The 22,103-nt window shown below is 34.1% G+C and overlaps 1 protein-coding gene across 1 annotated transcript in view; it reads right to left on the bottom strand.

The window, feature by feature from the left end:
* The window catches only part of LOC126734779 (axotactin), a 158,588-nt gene that overhangs the window by 57,434 nt on the left and 79,051 nt on the right, over window positions 1–22,103 (bottom strand). Inside the window, exons 18-27 of the mRNA XM_050438502.1 lie at window positions 15,803–15,932; window positions 15,647–15,742; window positions 15,043–15,293; window positions 14,774–14,983; window positions 14,505–14,720; window positions 7,059–7,175; window positions 6,923–7,000; window positions 6,689–6,832; window positions 6,485–6,629; window positions 857–1,173 (exon numbers count right to left, since the gene is read on the bottom strand). Of these exons, the coding sequence (XP_050294459.1) occupies window positions 857–1,173; window positions 6,485–6,629; window positions 6,689–6,832; window positions 6,923–7,000; window positions 7,059–7,175; window positions 14,505–14,720; window positions 14,774–14,983; window positions 15,043–15,293; window positions 15,647–15,742; window positions 15,803–15,932 (1,704 nt within the window). The remainder of the gene's footprint in view (window positions 1–856; window positions 1,174–6,484; window positions 6,630–6,688; window positions 6,833–6,922; window positions 7,001–7,058; window positions 7,176–14,504; window positions 14,721–14,773; window positions 14,984–15,042; window positions 15,294–15,646; window positions 15,743–15,802; window positions 15,933–22,103) is intronic.

Genomic DNA, 22,103 nt, shown 5'->3' with positions numbered 1-22,103 from the left:
GCCTGGCATGCACCTGGTACTCTGTGTAGAACTGGGTTTTCTCCTACATTCCATACGTCGTAGAATTTTTTTTGCCATTCCGTCAGTACAATACAAAATACTTTTATTTTCAGTTTTTTTCAAGTCAACTATTTTCTTAACTTTTATTTTCATGTTATTTAACTTTTTCAAAATTTGTTTTGTGTCTAGGTTTTTTCCCATTATTTTATTAAAACCAGTTGTTAATTTTTTTAGTGCATCTTCTTTTTCGTTTTTAATTTTTGGTGATAACTTTCAAGTAGAGTTACAAATAATACTTGTTCGTTTTTATCTTGTTCCTAGCTCTTTTGTTGCATTGGAATCTGAAGAATCACTCATAGGTAAACCAGTATTATAATCACTGAACTTTTAAAAAGTTTGAATCCAAACCGAATTACATGAACACACTTAATAACAAGTGTCTTGTCAATTTTGAGAGCTTTGACACGCGCTTACTGCGACACTAGTAGATACTTTTCTCTTAAGTAGTAGGTACTTCTGTTGGGCCGTACAGTGTAGTATTTACTTCATAGGCGAAGTAGATACTTTTATGTAAAAGCAAATGCTACAAAGTAAATACTTTTTAGCGAAGCATTAGCATCTACTACTTTTTATGCATTCCACCCATTAAGTTTATCATCCTGTATCTTGGTTGTCTTTGACTTTCGGACTAGAAAAATTTAATTTAACCTCATTTTTTATTCAAAAGGCCTGTATAAGTAACAAAGTCAAATATTTAGTTAAATAAGAAGCTACTACCCTAAAAGAAGCAAACATCAAATACTGATTTAGTAAAATATAACAAATAACTTTTATAAATTTCATTTAGACTACTTACTAGACAAACATCCGCTAAACTTCTTATAAATGGCAAATCGTGGATCGTTTGTCTCTTGTCCGCCCACCTGAACCTCGTTGGCACCCAGTTCTGGAATATTAGTAAACGTTTGTGCAGGGATTTGCTCCATAGGAGTCAACTCTTTATCTATAAATAGTGCGGATTCATTAAATTCTCTTCTGTAGTATACAGAGTGTCTTGCTCCATTAATAAAGCTTTTCTTGTTTACCGTAGCGGAAAACACTTCACCTTCGCGGTCTTCTTGGACTATTAGGTATCCTTCAAGACTAAGGCCTACTAGGAGATAATAGCTACGACTAAATATAATATATAAATTAAATATTGAGCATTTTTTAGATCTAAATAAATTAAATTAAACAAACGGTAGGTTTATTACTTTATTGAAAGTTTTAGTATCCTAATACGTCCAATCTAAGTTGGTTCTGTAGTGCCTCAATATATCACAGAATTTCTGCTGCACTTCTGCTTAATTTTGACTTCTGTTGGATATAGCTCAACAAAAAAATGCGATCAATTATATATTTTATCGACGTCTATGAGGAGATGGTTATAACAAAACAAAAAAAATATTAAAGTGAAAAACTGTAGAGCACGGAAAACCTATGAATTTCTTGAAGTAATTATGATATTACAGTTATTATTATTAACGAGGACGATCTACAATATATAGTCCTCAGAATAATCTCATAGAGATCAAAACGTCGACACCTGTTATGTATAATTTTAATAATATCAAATGTGTTCCCACTATGGTAAACTTCTGGGCTTAACTGACAATTAGCACTGATGATGGCTCATACGCCGAAAGCGTTCTGCTAAGCTTTTAAAATAAAATTGCTCTGAATACATCTGATTTGATTAATTTGAAATATATAATTGATCAACTGAAGTAGTTTTTTACCTATATATAACAAAAACGAAAATTAAGCAAACTTATAAATTGAGGCCATGAGAAATAATTCATATAGAAACTTCTAATAAGTTTTAATTTACCCTGCTTAAAAATCGTCAACCGAGTACAAGAAACAGATCTTAAGAACTGAAATAGAATTATGAAGAAAATGCTCTAGGATGTAGAAACTACTGTAACAAGACTTTCCAAAGTTCTATTCTGCTCTAGTAACTAACGAATTCTTTTGTTAGAAAATATCCACTTGCAACATAAGGAGCTCAGGTTATGCTCTGAGACGTCAAGTGACTAGTAGTAGCAACCTAGTTACGTATGAATTTTAAAGTATTGAAAAAATTAAAAACTTTATAATAAAATATTGGCTCCTTGAATGCTCTATAATTTCCAAAATTAATGAAAAAGGAAAAGAAATGAAAAAAATCAAGGTCAGGAAAAACCGATTTTTGAACTAGGACTTTGTTTTTTTTAATGTATGGAGATATTTTTAATCATCAGAAATATATAAAATGATAGTAAATCAGAGGCGAGAATATGTGACTTAAGACTGATAGGCAATTGATTTTCTCTAATAAAAGAATGTTTGCTATAAGTCACTAATTAATAGCGACACTATTCTTTCCTAAGAAGCATACTGGGGCATTCGGGTACGTTGAGCAATAAAAACGGAACTCTTCAGCTATATTGAGCTAGCTGAGCATCTTTCCAGGATCTTCTCTCTTGACAATCCGGATTAGGTTCATATTTATGTAAAAGCAACTCAGATATTCCTACACATCACTGGTATGCAAAAGATTCCTGTCTTTCGCATCATAATTAACTGGAGACTTCATATAGAGGAAATACCCACACAGAATGAGTATATCATAATAAAAACCCCTGTGCGATGATGTGAAATCAGTATCTCATATTCTTTTCCACTGGAGATATCTATTGAGAAGGATAATAGTAACCAAGAGGCTGGGCAAAAAAAAATATAAAAATGGTAATACAAAAAGGAAACATATCATCATCATATTCAGCCCATTCCACTTACAGTCGAGTGAAAGCTTTCCATACAGCATGCCTGCATAACATTTCTGCAGGCGAATCTACAGCATAGAGGAGCGTCCACCGCTGTTCTGTGCAAAAAATTCACTGAGCGCCATATCGACGTCGCCTTATTACAGGAGCCCTGGACTTACCAGGGCTCTGTTAAAGGTCTGGGTTTAACTGGCGGCACAATACATAAACATGTACCTTGTGAGAATCCCCGCGCAATCATCCTTACTAGGAATGTGCGGTGCTTTCTTTTCTCAGGTCTGTGTACAAGGGACCTAGTAGCCGTCAAACTGTCAATGGACACGGGAAAGGATCTGGTAGTCTGCTCTGCCTACATTCCCATCGAAATTAAATCGTAAATTGTACCGACCTATTAGACTTACCAGCTTTATGCTGAAGGCGAGGGAGAGGCTGATTGATCGATATCTTAAGGAAAGCATCCTGGTCAACAAACCACTGCATGTGCACCAATACGCCTATCAGGCGGGCAAATCCACGGACCTGGCCCTACACCACCTCGTTAGGAAGGTGGAGGGTGCTCTGGGTAGTGGCAAGGCCTGTCTGGGTGCGTTTCTAGACATTGAAGGGGCGTTCGACAATACCCCTTTTGCATTAATCTGCCAAGCACTCGAGAGCCGCGGCTCAGAACCCTGTTTAGTTAGCTGGATAGAGGCCATGCTCTCGAAACGTCATGTATCTGCCCAGCTCAACAACGAGATTGTCGAAACGTTGGCGGCTAGGGGCTGCCCGCAGGGAGGAGTATTGTCCCCTACCTTGTGGTGCCTTGTGGTCGACAGCCTGATAAATATTTTAAACAATGCTGGCCTATACACACAGGCCTACGCTGATGATCTGGTAATCCTTTACCCAGGGAAACACGCCGTCTCAATGCAGGGCCCTATGATGAGAGCCCTGCATATGGTGGACATATGGTGCCTCTCGGGGGGTCTCAGGATTAACCCCAAAAAAGCAGAGCTCCTACTATTCACGAGGAGACGTAACTTTGGCACGCCCCCTGTTATATCTCTAGGTGGCGTGCAGCTGCATTACTCCAGGACAGTTCGATTTCTGGGAATCAAGTTGGATCCCAAACTCTCCTGGCACGATCATACAAACACCAGAATAAAGAAGGCCACCTGCGCGCTATGGGCCTGCAGGCGGGCTTTCGGCAATACCTGGGGTCCGTCTCCTAAGATCCTCCACTGGATCTACTCGCGCATTGTGAGACCTCTTCTCACATACGGGGCTGTCGTTTGGTGGCCATGTACGGAGAAAGCAAAAATTCGTGCTCAACTGGACAGAGTCCAACGTCTTGCTTGTCTCAGCATAACGGGTTCCATGCGGACGGCGCCAACTAGAGCGCTTGAGACTCTGCTGAGCCTTCCGCCTCTGGACCTCGTTGTGCAATTCGAGGCAATGAGGACTGCGTACAGGCTATACGTCCTCGGCGAACTACGTGCTGGCGAGACCGATCACGCAAAAATTTCGTCACGGTCCATACAAGAATGTCCTCTCCTTCTGATGGGCAGTGACTGCATGGCTCCAGTGACTGTGGACTGCGAGGGATTCGTGACGCACATTGCAGGCAGAGAGGAGTGGCAGCATTCCAACAGATCTGCATTGCTAAATAGGGGGACCATCTGGTACACAGAGGGCTCCAGAATGAATAACAGAGCTGGATCAGGGCTTATTGGTGGGATCCCACATACCAGTAGGGCATACTCGCTGGGGGAGCACGCCACTGTCTTTCAGGCCGAAGCCACGCAGGCCATGCAGGTAATGAGAAAGCGGACTCTCTTGCCAGACTGTGATCCGCGAATGTGCCGATGGGGCCGGAACCTATAGTTGGTATCGCCAAATGCGTTGCGGTCGCGTCAATGAAGAGTCTGCTGGACAAGTGGACCCACCGAAGATGGACTGAGTCCCCTGGTATGAGACAGGCCAAAGCGTACATAGGTGGGCCCTCTGCCTGTCTCACCAAAAATCTACTACGCCTAAAAAGTCGCGAAATTCGGCTAGTGACAGGTCTTTTAACCGTTCACTGGCACTTAAGAAGCCATCTCCATACTATCGGTATTGCGGACAATCCGGAATGCCGATATCATTAGCATAACTATGATGTTTAGTATAATTTAAACATTTAAACAAAACGCACGTATAAATCAAAAAAATAAGAGGACCAAGAACACTGCCCTGAGGAACTCCCATTTCTTTCACTTCATTTTATTTCTCCATTTTCATTCAATAACTTTGTTATTTGTTGTTTTTCTTCATTCATTTTTGTCCTTAATTGTTTCAGACTTTGGTGTTCTTCTAGGATTTCTCTTTTTTTACGATCATTTTCTAGGATTCTAAGGTTTTTGTATTTTCTGTTATCTGCTTTATCCTTTGACTCTTTTCCTTATTTTCTTATTCATTTTTAATATCGCAACTTTGTTATTTGTTTGATTCCTTAATAACGCCGTTCGTTATTCAATTAGTTGTTGAGTTTCTTGACTTTGTTGGTGTTTCGTTTAATTTTTGTTCATTTTTATCGTCTGATCTTGTACAAATTCGGCATTTCTTAATTTTTGTATACTTACTCACTCTTTATTATTTTATTGTGTTAAGAATTAAGGTTTCTTGGATTATGTTTTTATCATTACATATGATGTAGTCAGTTTCATTCTTTACATCTCCTCCAGGGCTTTGCCAAGCCTAACCATAACCTTTAAATAAATCAACTACCTACTTACTATACTGTTTCGCTTATGTTTTTGTATCAATCATGGCTGTATAATGTAATTATTACATAAAATATTAGAACCTATTGTCATTGATTGGGAAATATCCACTGCATACACAAGCAATAACAACGGTCCTAAGCTGACCTGCAGAAAACTTTTAACAATATATGCAAAGTTTGAGTAATACTTCTTATATTTACTAGCACCCAACTTATACACAATAAATTAGTCAGAAGAAAGTCAACCAAATTGCCGAAATCTATTTGGTTCGAAGGCGACTGACCACTTGATAAATTCCTAATATAATCAAAGAAATGTTGTTCAAACTTGTAAGCCTTGATTAATTTAGTTTTAAAAATTGTGAAAGGAAACAAAAAATTAATCAATTGTTCCAAATATTAAATTAGTCTTCTCTGATCTCGAGAGTGACGCTTCAGATAAACTGCATGGATGTGGTTGTAATCTGGCCTAGAAAACATAGTTCCAGACAAATCGTATAGATGCAGAGTGGCGCTTATATTTACGCGAACGTAGGCTGAATAATCATAATTCTCGAACTTACTATGATAACATGTTATTGCGTGCTAAAATATGGGATGCTCCGGTACTTAATAGTATGGATGCGATGGAGAAGCGAGATACATATGGGGTCAGAACTTCAGACACTCGTGTTATATTAGAGTAATTGGGGTCAGTACCATATATGAAATTTATTTGCAGAATCGGAATCGTTATTTGATATGTTTCATAAGGTTTTTATTTTATTTAACGAATTATGGTTATATAAATAGGCATATATATTTTTTGCTGCTACATAATAAATTGTATAATAAAATTATTGATTGTAGTTTTGATAAGGTAATAATACTGCCGTTTGTTTTACACTAAATTTTGCATTCTCAAAGACAAATAATATCATGTTAAGTATCTTACTTATTTTCAGTTTGCAGCAACAGTAAAACTGTATTTTTTTGCCTCACATCTAAACTGGAAAAAGCTATCTGAATTTTAACGTGATCCACCGAGCCATTTAGCACGAACATTCGATTTATTATAGCTTCTCCATTAAAATCAGCTCCTAAAAAAATATTTTAACGTAAAAAAAGCCTTTTAAACTTACATTTAAAATTATCTTACCTTTTTCATCATTACAAAATTCACCATAATAACTGGTATGTTCACAATCGCAAGTATGCTCTTGATTTTTAAAATCTTCAATACAAATTCCTCCATTTTTACAAGGTTCCTCATCACATTTCATATTACAATGAGGTATTACACCTAAAAATGTTTTTGAATAATTACGAAAATTACATTGCCGATATTATACATTACACACTTATTAACTGATTTATATATTTGTAAACTCACCTTTAGTATTATTTATCTTTGAAGGTAAGTCGATAACTGTTTCATCAATCTGTAGACCTCTAAAGCAGCCAACGTATCCTATAAACAATACATTATAGTACAAATCAAGTGAATATTAAAACGTTATAAGGATTACCTGGTAATACTGTAAGTTCATCGGATACCCTTAGGAGAGTTTCTGGATCATAGCCCCCAATGTTAAGCTGAAAATATTCAGTGGGTGGTGCAGGTGGCCTCTGAGGAGCTAATACCTCTAGAATCAAAATAAAGGTATATATTCAATAAACATTCGTAATGCTCTTAATTATACAGGTTGTATTTTGAACGATTATTTAGGTATATTAATGCTTAGCCAGAATAACAATTATTTATACAGGGTGCCTCCGATTAAGTCGGCACTATTGATATTTTTATTAATATTTAAGATACAGGGTCGGGTAAATTAGCAAACTAGTAGGATTTTTTCTGCTGATTAAAATAGTGAAAACAGGAAGAAAAATTGAACATCGCGTTTTCGAGAAAATGTGAAAAATGTAGTTTTGTTAAATAGAATCCTCTGTATATTTTTACATTTCAATTAATTGGGCGGGACATTTTGGAAAAATGACAAAGAACAGATAGAGGCGAAGGATGATAGAATATTATGAGATTATGGGAAAACAAAAGAAGAATAGAGGCAGACCGCAAATGCTCGTAGGACATAAAAAACTGACTGGACACTACTTAGTAATGAGAACCAATAATAGAGAAGAATGGTAGATGTTAAGGAAGACCTTCAATTTCATTTTATAAATTAAAAGAAATTAATTTTCTTCTTACTTCTTCTCAATTTTCTAATAAAAAAGTTTATTTACACTAATAGCCTACACATAAAAATAATAAAAAGTTATAGCGATATAATTTTGTCAAATTTAAGCAAGTTATCTTTGAGCTTTTTGAGACCAAAACAAATAAATAATTTAGTTTTGAAGGTGGCAGCCATTAATACAGTAGTAATAGTGGTATACCTAGTAGTAAAAGTGTAAACTGATCTGACAGTTTAAATTTGATAATGGTTAAAGATAGACACCAACCGAAACTTAAAATGTGTTAAATTTAAAAATAAAGGCATTGCAAGTTCAAAGACTTAATGATTACTAATTAAGTCATTATTTGAATACAAAAATTACAGTAGCTTAAGAGATTTAATACAATAAATAAATACTCACAGTTCCACTGATAGTTGTAAAATCTACATTAGTAAAAAACCTTTTACGCATATAAGAAAAAGTGAGATATTAGAATGTTTCTTTGCATGCCAAAAAAATAGTGACAGAGCGCTAGAAGAATACCGCCAGAGATTTCAGAATCGTAACATAAAACTTAATAATTCAGATGGAGACTTACAACTCTGAAACATCTGAGGGTCACTGTAGGTTACAATTAATCCATTTTTTAATTGAATGGGATCAAAAAACGGATACTGGTTTACTAAATTATCCAGTAATTTTTGGGGAAAATCTTAATAATATAATTTTAAATTAAAAAAATAATTTTTGGTGTAGGATGGAAATTTTTCGAACATTAATAGATCAAAGTAATTTAATTTACTAAGATCGCTGAATCCAACCTTAATTTGTTCAATTATTGTGTCCATTATTTCAATATAGATTTGTCTATAATTTTGTCGCAAATCGGGTAAGTCAAAATTAGATTTTCATTTTTTTACTGGCGGCTCAACATTAACATCAAGTTTTTCAAAAATGCTATTAAAATACTGCTCATCATTTCTAAACTTTTGCAAAATTTCAGTCAAATTATTTAATCGATTTTTTGAAAAATTAATGTCTGAAGATTTATTTTGAAGAATTGATGAAAAGATCTAGGGCTTTTCCCAAAACCTTTTTTTCTCCCTACTACCCTATAGCAGCCTCACTATAGGTTTACAGGCAAGGGTGGCTTGGCCGTAGTAGGTTGAGCAATGAAGAACTACTGGGTGTAGAACTCAATACTGGTTTATTCACAAAAATTAACAACTATTTATATCAATCTTAAGATAACAATTCGAGGTAATTATACAAATCAAGGTGAGCATCGTAATCAGAATTTTAACTATTTACTAATTACGAACTTGCGAACTTATAGCAAACGTCAGCTTAAAATCCATCGCAAACACTTTGACCGGCTAACATAAACAATTTTATATAATTATGTATGAATACTTAAAGCTAACAAAAAATGTAAAATATTTAAAAAATGTCGTTTAGACAATTGAGAAAACCACGTCAGTTTGCTCAAAAACTAGTTTAAATGTTTAAAGCAAAAAAGAAAATTTATAGTCTGTTAAAATATACTTGAAACCCTTTGCCTCCCTGATACTTTGGTCGTCATTTTTAAAATCCTCACTGTTTAGAATAAAATCAAAAACATCTATTAATTTTTCCTTATGTGTATGCACTGAAAGCACAGATCTTGATGTAGAATTCCACCGTGTAGCAGCAAAAGTAGACATTCGGCTCACGCAAATTTCATTTAGGATGTGACTTCTCTTGGTGGACTTAGAAAATCTTTTGGAAAAGACTTTTGGAAGGCAGAAAATCCTGACAAGTTGGAGAAAAAAATACGACATTCTTTAATATTATTGCATGCCTTGCTTAAAACTAAGTTTAGTGCATGGGCATGGCAATGCGTAAAAAGTGCATAGGGCGCTATCGATTTAATTTTAGCTTGCAAGCCATTAAATGTCCCGCCATGACTGCCGCCCCATCATATGTTTGCGCAATAAATAAAGAGTAATGTCAACAAGCCGCTTTAAATTTGACCGGTTTTCACGTACTTAATTGTTAAAAGAAATAATGGCTTCTTTTTGAGCATTATCTAAAGCAGAAGCAATATTTTGTTTTCCAAAAAGTCTTAATTTACAAGACGAAGAAATGTGTTCCTTTGCTTTTAAATGTCTTTCAATGGACCGAGGCAAATTTTTTAAATCAGAATATCCAGTTTTCGACCACGTAGAATATTCAGTTTGGACAGAAAATAACAGACAAGCCCAGCAAAAAAGCTTTTCTCTTTTAACCGATCCAGTCAACCAATCATATTTGCTGTACCAAGTCAAATTAAACCCGCGATTTTGTCGATTGTCTGCAGATCGCAATGAAATTAAATGGGGCTGAGGCCTGCCCAAAGTCTTAATAACATAATATTTGGCATCAAAGCTTAATGAACTAAAATTGTTTAATAGCAGCCAGTCTATTAAATCTTCACCTTCTTTGATTTCATTTAATTTGTCCATCTTTCAGCAAACAAACATTAGAAATGATATGATGATTAATAAAAGAAGCCATTAAATAAAAATATCTTACCTTGCATCACTCAAATATACATAATAATAAATTATTAAACACGATAAATACCTTAAATTAAGTACCAAACACAAACTAGCCTCCCTTGGCGCCTTATTTCGCGCGATGAAAACGGCGTTTGTCGGCGCCAAATCGAGTGCACGGCCCGTTGGATTTTGACCGCTGGAGGAGGCTTGCCTCCCTTGCTACGTATGGCTTTTCTTATTTCGTAATGTATCGCGTTCTCGCACACGTTCTGTGTTGATGTGGATGAAGCCGGTTAGCTTTCTCTCTTTTCTTACAACTGTTTAAAAAAGGATGCGAGTCGCGGCGAATTAACAGTATGACGTATGACTGGTTCACGCTATATTGGTGTATTAGAAGTTATAGAGTCGGTACTTATGATTTGGAAAAAAAAATTTCTTTTTTTATTTTTGTTAACTATTTTTATTATTTCATTACAATTTGATGGGAAGGCTAAGCCTTCCTTGCCCCCCCTGACGAGCCGCCACTGATCGTAACTTGCCAAGCCCAAGATACTTTTAATTCTCTATAGAAAATAAAGTAGAAGTAACAAATTTAAGAAGAAGGAACAAATTTATGGTTAGCGAGGATGTTGAAATTTGTATTTTGGCATATTTCAAAGCAGATACGGAAAACTCAACAAAGAGATTTAGCAAGAACTTACGGTGTGGGCTTAGAAACAACATGGCGGGTCTTAAAGAAAGACAAATTGGTGCCATATAAGTATCGGTCGGCACAAAAATTGTTGCCTGACGATAACGCAAGAAGACTTGTTTTTTGCAACTGATTACGTAATGCATATGAAGCAAATGATAATCAAATATGTCAAACTCTATAATTTGGAGCGACTAAGTTAATTTCTTGAACAAAGGTAAGTTTAACCGTAAACATGGGCACTATTGGTCCCAGGAACCCTCAAAATCAATGTAGTATAAACGTTTGTTGTGTTTAGGAAGCCAAATAATAGGACCTGTATTTTATGATGGCACTTTGACTGGAAGGAGACCACATAATATCTAGAGCGCCGAAAAATTCTTTGAATAATTTGGAAAGGCGGCAATAAATCTATTTCCTACAGGATGGAACACCTTCCCATCAATTAAATATAATGTAAATATATTACTTAATAGACTGATTAACGATAAATAGATTGTGACATGTGATCCGATTCGTTGGCCACCTATTTCCTCTCGATTTTTATTCTTGGGGTTACATAAAGAATGAATTGTATGAAAAAATACAAAACCGTTGATGAACTTCAAACACATATTAGGCAAATAATTGAATCAATCTTAAAAAAGAAATAAATCTTAAAATTGAAGATCAATCTTAAAAACTACAAGACGCGTGCTTAAGGGTGCTCAAAAATGTATTGAATAAGATGGCGATGTTTATGCTCATTTATTGTAAATTAACTAGGTCTACCTGATGGTAATTTTATATTTCAAAGCCAACTTGCCTAAATTTGGTTAAATTATTAATATCCGTACAACTTTGTTATTTTTAGGTTCAGGCTATTAGTGTAAATAAACTTTTTGTTGCGTAACACATGACGAGCTAAAATATTCATTTAGAGAAAAAACACTCAAGAACTTTTAGATCAGATATAGGTACTAATTTGGAAAGCTGCTACGATACTGCATATGACACTCCTATGACACTTTTGAGACGAGAAAGATTTTCTTGACTTTATCTTCAAACGAAGTCAAGATTTCGGGTACAGTTTTTGTCTTCTAAAGCTAAAACTTATAGATTGTGTATTAGTAGAGTTTAGACATAGATCCAATTTTCATTGCTTGTAGTTTCTGCAATTTCAGAATCATAAAGTTGAGGAGAACGATAGGCTTTAAGCATAGTTAGTGATTCAGGAATATCAGAAAAAGGAGATACTTATCTTATGGCATTTTTTTTTAAAAAGAAAATTCTGTACGGCATAGGAAATGATTTGGCTAAGTCTCGGCACAAAGCATGGGCATTCAGACTTTAGGATTAATGCCCATTAATGCCAATCCTAAAGAGATGAATGATGACTTTTCAGAAACGGGTTTCGCCGAATAATTCGCGGACGCGGACCTTCGTTGCAGTGTGCATTCTTCGACCGCGACTTTCGGTAGCCAGATGCCAACTTCTATAATGGTCATTGGTCCAAGGCAGTCATTAAACGAAACTTTTTTTTATGCGGACTCTCTTTTCAAATAGAATTAAAATTAGCAACTTGAATCGTATGACCAATTTTCTTATGTTCTTTTAGATATTCACAAAACTAGAGTTTAACTCTTTATTCAAAGGACAGCATGTCTGAATAGGGCAGGAGTGATGTTAATGACACCGACTGCTGCCCTAGGAAACCTGACAGGGCTAAGCCCACTAGTAGTACAAGCTGATGCAATATCAGGAGCAAAAGGCTATTGTCGAATGGCGTAATGATCTTAACGAAAGTTGGGCATAATGCACTATTCGACAAGATACAGGATCTTGAGAGTACGGCACTAAGAACGGACAAAACCGAGTTCACACAGCCAGACAAACCCTTTGTAATTAAGAAGGGAAAAAGGCCACTGGAAAAATAAGTTACCCGGCTTAGGTAAGGCGGCTAGTACACTAGTACACTGCGGCCATATGACCAAAGATTGGGGTACCAGTGGACGTGCTATGTGATGAACAACAGGGCAGGCAACTCACGCTGAACCTGGACCTGGAAGCAACAGACTTACAGGAAAACAATAGTATTCTAGACCTGTGTTCAACTGGTAGAAGGAGTGAGTGCTAAGGGATCAAATCTTCGCAATCATTTCAGGAGACCAGGCAGCAACAAACGCATAAGGACAGTTTGAAACTAGGTCAAAGACTACACAAAACTGCTGAGAGGATCTCGCGGAGCTAGCCAAAGAGCAAAACAGGCCGGAGATATTCCTATTACAGAATATGGACAGCCACATGCTTATGAAGCTGACAGTTCCAGCTTTAGCAGTTGTTCCCAGTAGTTTTTATGCTTAACTTCCAAGAAGTGTCTGGTATCCCCTTTCCAGATTTTATCGCTAACACAACACGTTGGTTCTGGGCCTATGAGTTAACCCCCTTCATTGCAAGTTAGATTATTCTTCTTGCAGCTCCATAACCATGTGGTGATAAAACCTGGAAAGAGGATATCAGACACTTATTGGAAGTTGAGCATAAAAATTACTGGGAACAACTGCTAAAGCTGGAACTTTCCAAGCAACTTGTGGGCAGCCCGCTCTTCAAAAAGGGAAGACCATATTGGGCCATTCCAGGCAAAAACTGCGACAGGTAGCGGGGCTGATCACAGGCAATTCACCTCGCAGAAAACACTTATATAGACTCAAAAAAGTAGATACCCCGCAATGTAGAAATTGTGAGAAAGAAGAAGAACCCACCCTTCACATTCTATGCTTCTGCGAAGTATTTAACAAGACTAGGGTGATAGTCCTGAACGAAACTAAAGCTTCACCAGATAGGATAAGAACTACACCACTGGACAAAATACTAAAATTCCTAGAAGCAACAAATCCGAACACGTGGAACTAAACCTATGGGGCACCATAGGACTGCAACAGAGAAGACCGCAGGGCAAGGAACCAACTAGGTACCACCCAGCGGGAGAGTTTTAGTGGGTAACCGAGCACGGAGTCCCACACTACCAGGGGTTCATAAAGAATTTCTTCGCTGACAAAAAAACTCTTTCTTTTGACATATCCATCATTTCCTGTTTAACCGGAAATGACACTAACTTTCTTATTTTGAATTAGACACTTGGTATATTTTTATATATTTTGATAGAAAACAATATTCTGAGAACAATGATACTGCATTTGCTACTTTTTGTTTTATATTTATAGAAAAAATATTTTTTTTAAATTTTAAAATAAAGATTACTTGATTAAAAATTAATATTTTCAATTTTGATGGCACCTTATCTTAAAATTAAAAAATGATTTTTCCTATGAATATAAAACAGAAAGTAGCAAATGTGTATTTCAATTTGGATTTTGTATATCCAAAGACCGAAAGGTGCAACAAGGATAGAGCGAGCGGCGGGCATAACTTGCGACATCTGGAAACACACATAAAAAGTGGTCAACCTAATATATAGGCAGGTAATAAGTGTGTAACTAATCAGTTGATTACTTTTGTGTATTGAGTGTTTTAATTCACACCCAAAAAAAGAACAGTAAGAACGTTACAATAATATTCTGTTTTAGTAGGTGATAAATATTTACCTTTATCAGGATTTATCCAAGGTTTATTGGAATACGTTGTCAGCAGTTTAACTCCAATAGGCAGCGAACTATTCTGATCGTTCACAAACACTGTTGTAGCATTTTCTTCCCTTACTATAGCTATTTGGACAGATTTGCTACTATTTAGATATTTATAAGGGACTGTTATATTGTATATTGTATTTTCTCGATTAAATAGATATTCTACTTGTGTACCTGAAATATAATATAGAAAATTATCTGTACTTAAGTTAAATATTTGTAGTTACCATCAATAATATGCAAATGAACAAAATTATTCAAATGGTCATTAGCATATAAGATTAACGAATTATTATCGTAAGTTCGTAAATTAATTAGGATGCGTTTTTTAAAAATGTCACTTAAAATCGTTTTTTCTTCTTCGGTTTCATTCATAAAGTAGCTTTCGTGAATGTAAGATTCACTAAGGGTAAATGTAACTGCATTTGTATTGATATCTAAAATAAAAAATATTAAAATAATTATATTGTTTCTTCTATTTTCATTAAAAACCTACTAGTTTCACAATGCTGTCCTTTGTAGGCCCAAGGGTTGGGGCAAATACACTCAAATGTACTCCAGAGTTCTTTACACTGAGCACCATTTTTACAGGGATTTGGTACACAAGAGGGCTTACAATCTTTAATAATCTCACTAAGATGGACACTCATATAGCTGTATATATCTAATATTTCCTCATTTACAACCAAACCTCTGAAGCACCCAATAAGACCCTGGTGTACGGACGATCTTGGATCCAGAAGGTCACTTAAAATTTTTTTTTTTTATAGTAATATTGCAATAGGCAGATTCTTCTTAAGTTAAAACAAATATGCAGAGTAAGATCCTAATTAAAATAGGAATTTAATTTAATTAAATAGAATAAAATATTAGCAATATTCAATAGAATTTAGCGAATTACATGACTTCTAAAACTGATTATGCAAAGATCCCAGAAGAGGATAAGGATAACTTATAATAAGGATATATCAAGTTCAACAATAATATCATATGTCAAACAAAAAAAATCCATAATTCACTATAAAACCCAGTCTTTTTAAAACCCTAATAATATTTAAATCTTTCAGAATGACTTAAGTGCTTCTGAAAAAAAAACTTACGATGGTGCACCTCCAATAAACATAGATCCTTCAAAAGGCCCGAACTCCTCCTCTGGTTTAAGATCGACCATTTGATAGTCCAGATTTATCATAAATCTGTAATAGTCAATGTGACAATAAAAAAATACAATAATACATACAATAAAAAAAATTTACCTCACGTGATACTTATTGTAATCGATCCATAATTTATGCCATTCTCCTCCGTTAAGACGTCGTCCCGAATCAATTACAAGTTCCTTCGACACTCCAGTATTAAGAGTAAAATTGAAAGTAAGCTGAAAGTCTAACACAAAATAAAGGTAAATTCCAAAAAGCTTCAACAAATTTAATTTTCTTTTAAGGCAGATGTTCTTACAACACCAAATCATTAAATTAAACTGAATATAAATAAACTAAAGGCATTTTAAACTTGCATCCACTACCTGGTTCTAGAATGAGTGCAATAGTGAGGCAATGTAAGGTAAATAATATAGTACAATTAGTGAAAAGCACTTTGTACAAAGTATCATTAATCCAACTGGTTACAACTGGGATATTAAATCTTGTTGCATTCAATTTTTTTCTCGGAAATTTATCCTACTTTTCCACAACTCTTTACGGAATATATTACGGAAATTTTCACAAATACACCATCCAATTTATTGACACAACTTAAAAGTTATAATATAATTCATAGTACTAACTATAGATATTTTAACAAAAATTAATGTGATTCTTATTTTTCATATTATCTCAATTAAACAATGAATTCATTAGAATGAAACGAAAAATTTTACTAGACCACAAATTAGGCCTGTGTTCAAATTTTTTCATTTCCTACATTGATATAAAGACAAAAAAAAGGTTTTTATTTCCTTCGTAAGTAAATAAATATGTTATTCTACTATAAGGAGCAGAGGAGTGGAGGAGGCACAAGTATTAACTAGGAAGAAATTAAAAATTCAGTAAATCGACCTGAAAGTCGCCACTTCACGTTCGATTATATTTTATGACAAATGGCAGCTACGTAAACTGATAATCAAAAATAATTAACAAATGCACTTTGAATTAATTTATCAATAACTTTTTAAAACTATTATAATTTCGTGTAATAAACTATGTTAGTTCTATATTTTTGCGGTAAAAATCTTAAGAATTTTCGGAAGCAGAAATAAAATATTTCCTTGCAAATGAGATTTGTTAAAAAAATAGGATTTTAATTCATTATTTCTTTTAGAACGGGTGCTATAATGATGATCAAGCTCAGTGAAAATCTGTTTTATTTTTTTGTAGAAATAAAGACTTGTACTTACAAATAAACATATTAGGTTTAAAACATTAAATTCAGAATAAAGATTACTTGCAGGATACTGGATATTTTTATATAGAATTATCTATAAGATTTTGTTTTGGCACGCCTTTAATACCTGCAATGCAGTTTCGCAAAAACCACCCCAAATTGGTAAACAGTATCTTAAAATAGACTCTACAAGGGAATTATAAACTATTTTTATTGTTTTTCCATTTAGAATGTTTCGAAACTGGTCAAGTTTGTAATATAGTTTTCGAAGTTTTTTCGCCGCTTCGATAGCATGCTCATTCTAGCGAGGATGTTGATCAATATACAGGGTGTTCATTTGAAAACTTCCCACCACGGATTTATCGAAAACCACTATTTAAAAAAAACACCAAAATACGTCAAAAGATTTGTCAAGGGGGACAACTTTCTAACCTAAAATTACTTCACACCCTTTCACCCTCTGCTTCCCAGGGTCATCCCCTTAAAAATTTTAAATGGCGAGGGAAATCGAGTAATAGCTTGTTTAAAAGATCTTTCGAAGTCTTTTATTTTGACGTTTGATTTTTTTTAATTGGTCGATTCGTTTTCGAGAAAATTGGAAAAATCTTTGTTTATCTTAATTTGTTCAGATAGAAAACAAAAACATGAAAATATCAGTTTTTATTTCAATAAGTGTTCAAAATCTTGCCCGTTAGGGTTTGCCAAATCTACAATTGGTTTATAATTTAAAACGGAAACTACCAACATAAACAGCAATTCCGAAGATTAGACGTGGAAAAGACTAAATAACAACCTGAATTTTTTTCCTGGAATATCTTGGGCGAACTGTATTTATTGTTATACCTGCTTAGTTATATATAGTTGCTAAGGAAAATAAAGAATTTATTTTGCCGCCAGTTACATTTGTGACAGTCTTGGAATAGTGAAAATTTATTTGCTGAATTGAAGATTTTACTTTCAAAATGGTTTACACACTAGCCGAAAGAGTGAAAATTATTTAAATTTAGGACGCCCAAAATCAATGTGCTCGGCAAACTGCCGTCACGTTTAACGCCAGACATCCGGAGAAGATAACTTCGCATAGGTATGTTTTAGACCTTGTCACTAAGTTTACTGAAACTGGATCTGTTGCAAATAAAAAACGTGATCATCGCCGAATTTTGGATAAAGCCGCTTAAGTTGAAGGGTCATTTTGAAATAAATCCTAATACTTCATTACCAAAATTGTTGCTGCCACTGATATTTCATTAGGCTCTATTCACACAGTTACCAAACTTTATAAATTTCATCCATTTAAAATGAAAATATTGCAAGAGTTAACCGAAGACGATTTCAATAGGCGAGCTGAGTTTTGTGAAAAAATAACTGAAGCGATTAATGATAATACTATTCATGTAAAGAATATCTGCTTCAGCGATGAATGCACATTTTATCTAAATGGATTTTTTAATAAGCATAACTGTAGATATTGAAGCAATGAAAATCCTCATGCATTTGTAAAAAGGCATACCCAGTACCCTCAAAAAATTAATGTATGGGCAGGCATTATAGGAAATAAAGTGATTGGGCCATTATTTATAAACGGAAATTTAAAAGAAGACATTTAATAATAATAATAATAATAATAATAAATATTTTTTATTTGCATAGAAGAAACAAAAAAAATACAAGTTTACAAAATCTAGCAATAAATTTACGCAAATAAAAGGCCTACAAATTCAGAATTCTGCCATGGCAGATTCTGGTCTTTAACATTGTGGCCCCACACTTCATTAAAAAAAAATGGTAATTTCAGTAACGCTCATTAACAGTAACGCTTAACTAATAACTGATTAAATACAGCTTTTTCTTTAATCATATACCTAATAAACCTACATAATACTACATAAGAGTTCTAAATTCTAAATTTGACAGTTTAACATCAAGCAAAACAATACACACTGCAAATACCCAAAAAACAGATTAAATTTTTTGTTAAATAACAAAAAATAGAAAAATTATTGCAGACAATAAATAAATAAATAAAATGATCCCAATACCAAAAATTGTAATAAATTACTTAAGAAAACAACCATTCAAAAAGTTAAAAAAAAAAGAACTTAAATTATATACCCTGCTGATTCATTAGATTTACAATCATCCTCCTACGAAAAGTATTACAAGAAATTAATAATTGGTCCGGACCCAAATTTAAAGAATTTATTTGATAAGCAAAATTGTAAGAAAATGATCGTTTAAATAACTGTGTTTTATGTCTCGGAATGAGAATAGTATTTCTTCTTAAATTTAAATGGTGTACATCATTTCTAAAAGTTATTTTTTGATAGAGATAGGGCGGACTACGATATATTAAAATTTTATAAAAAAATATTAAAGAATGAGCAATTCTTCGATTATGCATATTAAGCCATCCAAGTTCGTGAAGTTTATGGGAAATGCGGTTTCTCCTACGAATGCCAAATATTAGTCGAATGCAAGAGTTTTGGGCTTTTGCAGTCCACCCCTATCCTCATAATCAAGACACCAGCCATACACTACATCACAGTAATTACATTGTGAAAGGACCAATGAATCACATAAAAGCTTCTTAATATCTTTACTTAAATAGTGTCTATGCAAATAAATTAATTTCAAAGCAAGATATGCATTTTTAAGAATATTAGACACGTGATGTTTAAAACGAATATTATTATCTACTATAAGGCCCAAACTCTTACATTTGTCAACAACTGGAATTCTTTCGTCCCCCAATTTAATGTTTATACCATTTAAAATATTATTTACATTAGTTCGATTACCTATGAACATTATAGATGACTTCGAAGGATTTAATTTTAATAAATGCTTTGAAGAAACATCACAAATAGCTTGTAAATCTTGATTAATTTTAAACTCAGCCATTTTAAAATCTCCTGGTAAAAATGAATAATATAACTGCGTGTCGTCTGCGTAAAAATGATGGGCACAATGCTTTAATTGAAGATAAAATCTAGACGTGTAAATGATAAAAAACAAGGGTCCTAAAATACTACCCTGAGGCACACCACTTTCAACTTCCAAAGGATCAGATATGTCGTTATCTATTTTAACACGTTGAATCCTATTATTTAAATAAGAGGCAATTAAATTAATAGCAGCATCAGAAAAGCCAATATAATGAAACAAAGACTTTAAAATTGAGTGGCTAACGAAATCAAAAGCTTTAGTATAATCCAACAACACCAGAGCAGAAATCTTACCCTCATCCCTAGCCCGAATTACGTCATCAATAACGTCCGCCATAGCCGAAGTACAACTATAATTTGTTCTAAATCCAGATTGCTTAGGTGGTAAAATATCATTATTATTAAGAAAGCTACGAATTTGAGAGTCTAGAATGCGTTCGAGAATTTTTGAAAACGTTGGTAAAATACTGATAGACCTAAATTGACTAAAATCTGTTGGATTATGCACTTTCGGCAATGGCAACACAAAGGCTTCTTTCCAGCATTTGGGAAAGTAGTTTTTATTAATACACTCGTTAACAATATGTAAAATAAATGGTATAATAAAAGGACAGCATAGTTGAATTAACGTAATATTAAGATTATCCACCCCGAATGCTTTAGACTTAATACGAAATATAATTGCAGAAATAGTATTATAATCAGTGGGATGAAAAGAAAACTTATTTAAGGTTGGTAATGCATTCTGATCATAAAAATTAATTAACTCATCACAATTATCAATATTTGTCACTCTTGTACTATCTATAAAATATGAATTAAAATTGTTGGTATTTACAAAAGATTTAGGAATTTGCTTCTGCTTTGATGGCAATATTTTTCTTAGTTCACGCCACTTGTCCTTGTATGTACAATTCTCAAGTTTATCACTATAAAAAGCCCTTTTTTCCGCTCTAATCGCTGTTGTTGTATAGTTTCTAAGCTGTTTGTAATAATTCCATTTAGCTGGCAGTTTAGTTGTTTTAAAATCCTTTAATGCCTTATTTCTTAATTTTTGCAATAGTTTAATATTATCTATCAGCCACGGAGAATCTTTTTTTTTTCGAACAACTATAGTTTTAATAGAAGCATGCTTGTCGAATAATTTGAGTAAATTATTGTTTAAAAAATGTATCTTATTATCTATGGATTCGAATTCATATATTAAATGAAATGGAACAGCCTCCAAATCTTCTTGAAAGTTGTTTAGGTTTATATCTTTTAAGGATCTATAAGATACAATGTGCGGTTGTACAATAGACTCCGTCACATTAAATTCACAAAAAACGCCAAAATGGTCAGAAAATGTAGAGCTTATTATGCCAGATTTCAAAATGCCAACATGATTTGTAAAAATAAGATCTATAATTGAACTAGTGTTGTTGGTCATACGAGTATGCTCGGTTATAAGTTGCTTCAAATCGAAAGTTTCACACAAAGAAATAAGCTGAGTTGCATGACTGTAATTTAATTTAGATATATCAATGTTAAAATCACCTAGATTTATTTGAATATGTTGGAAAATCAATTCGCTTATCACTGAATCCATTGAAAACCAAATCGATGATGATGGAAACCCTATACTTGATGAGGCTGTAATATATTTCCAGCAAGACGGCGCTCCTCCTCACTATGTTCTTCCCGTTTGGCAATGGCTAGACGACGAGTTTCCAGATAAATAGATAGGCCGAAGGGGGCCTATAGAGTGGCCTGCTAGATCTCCTGATATAACGCCGTTAGACTTTTTTCTATAGGGTCATTTGAAATCTATTGTGTTTACTCCCCAACCTGAAAGTTTGGATGGACTTCGTCAACGCATCATCGACAGCTGCCATGATATCCCACAACATGTTTTTGAAAATGTCCGTCAGGAATTTGAACATCGCCTATATCATTGTTTGGCCAAAAACGGGCAACATTTTGAACACTTATTGAAATAAAAACTGATATTTTCATCTTTTTGTTTTCTATCTGAACAAATTAAGATAAACAAAGATTTTTCCAATTTTCTCGAAAACGAATCGACCGATTAAAAAAAATCAAACGTCAAAATAAAAGACTTTGAAAGACCTTTTAAACAAGCTATTACTCGATACCCCTCGCCATTTAAAATTTTTAAGGGGATGACCCTGGGGGGCAGAGGGTGAAAGGGTGTGAAGTAATTTTAGGTTAGAAAGTTGTCCCCCTTGAC

Source organism: Anthonomus grandis, chromosome 4, assembly GCF_022605725.1.
Source record: "Anthonomus grandis grandis chromosome 4, icAntGran1.3, whole genome shotgun sequence".
Taxonomy (NCBI): Eukaryota; Metazoa; Arthropoda; class Insecta; order Coleoptera; family Curculionidae; genus Anthonomus; species Anthonomus grandis.
This window is presented reverse-complemented; position numbering and strand designations above follow the sequence as displayed.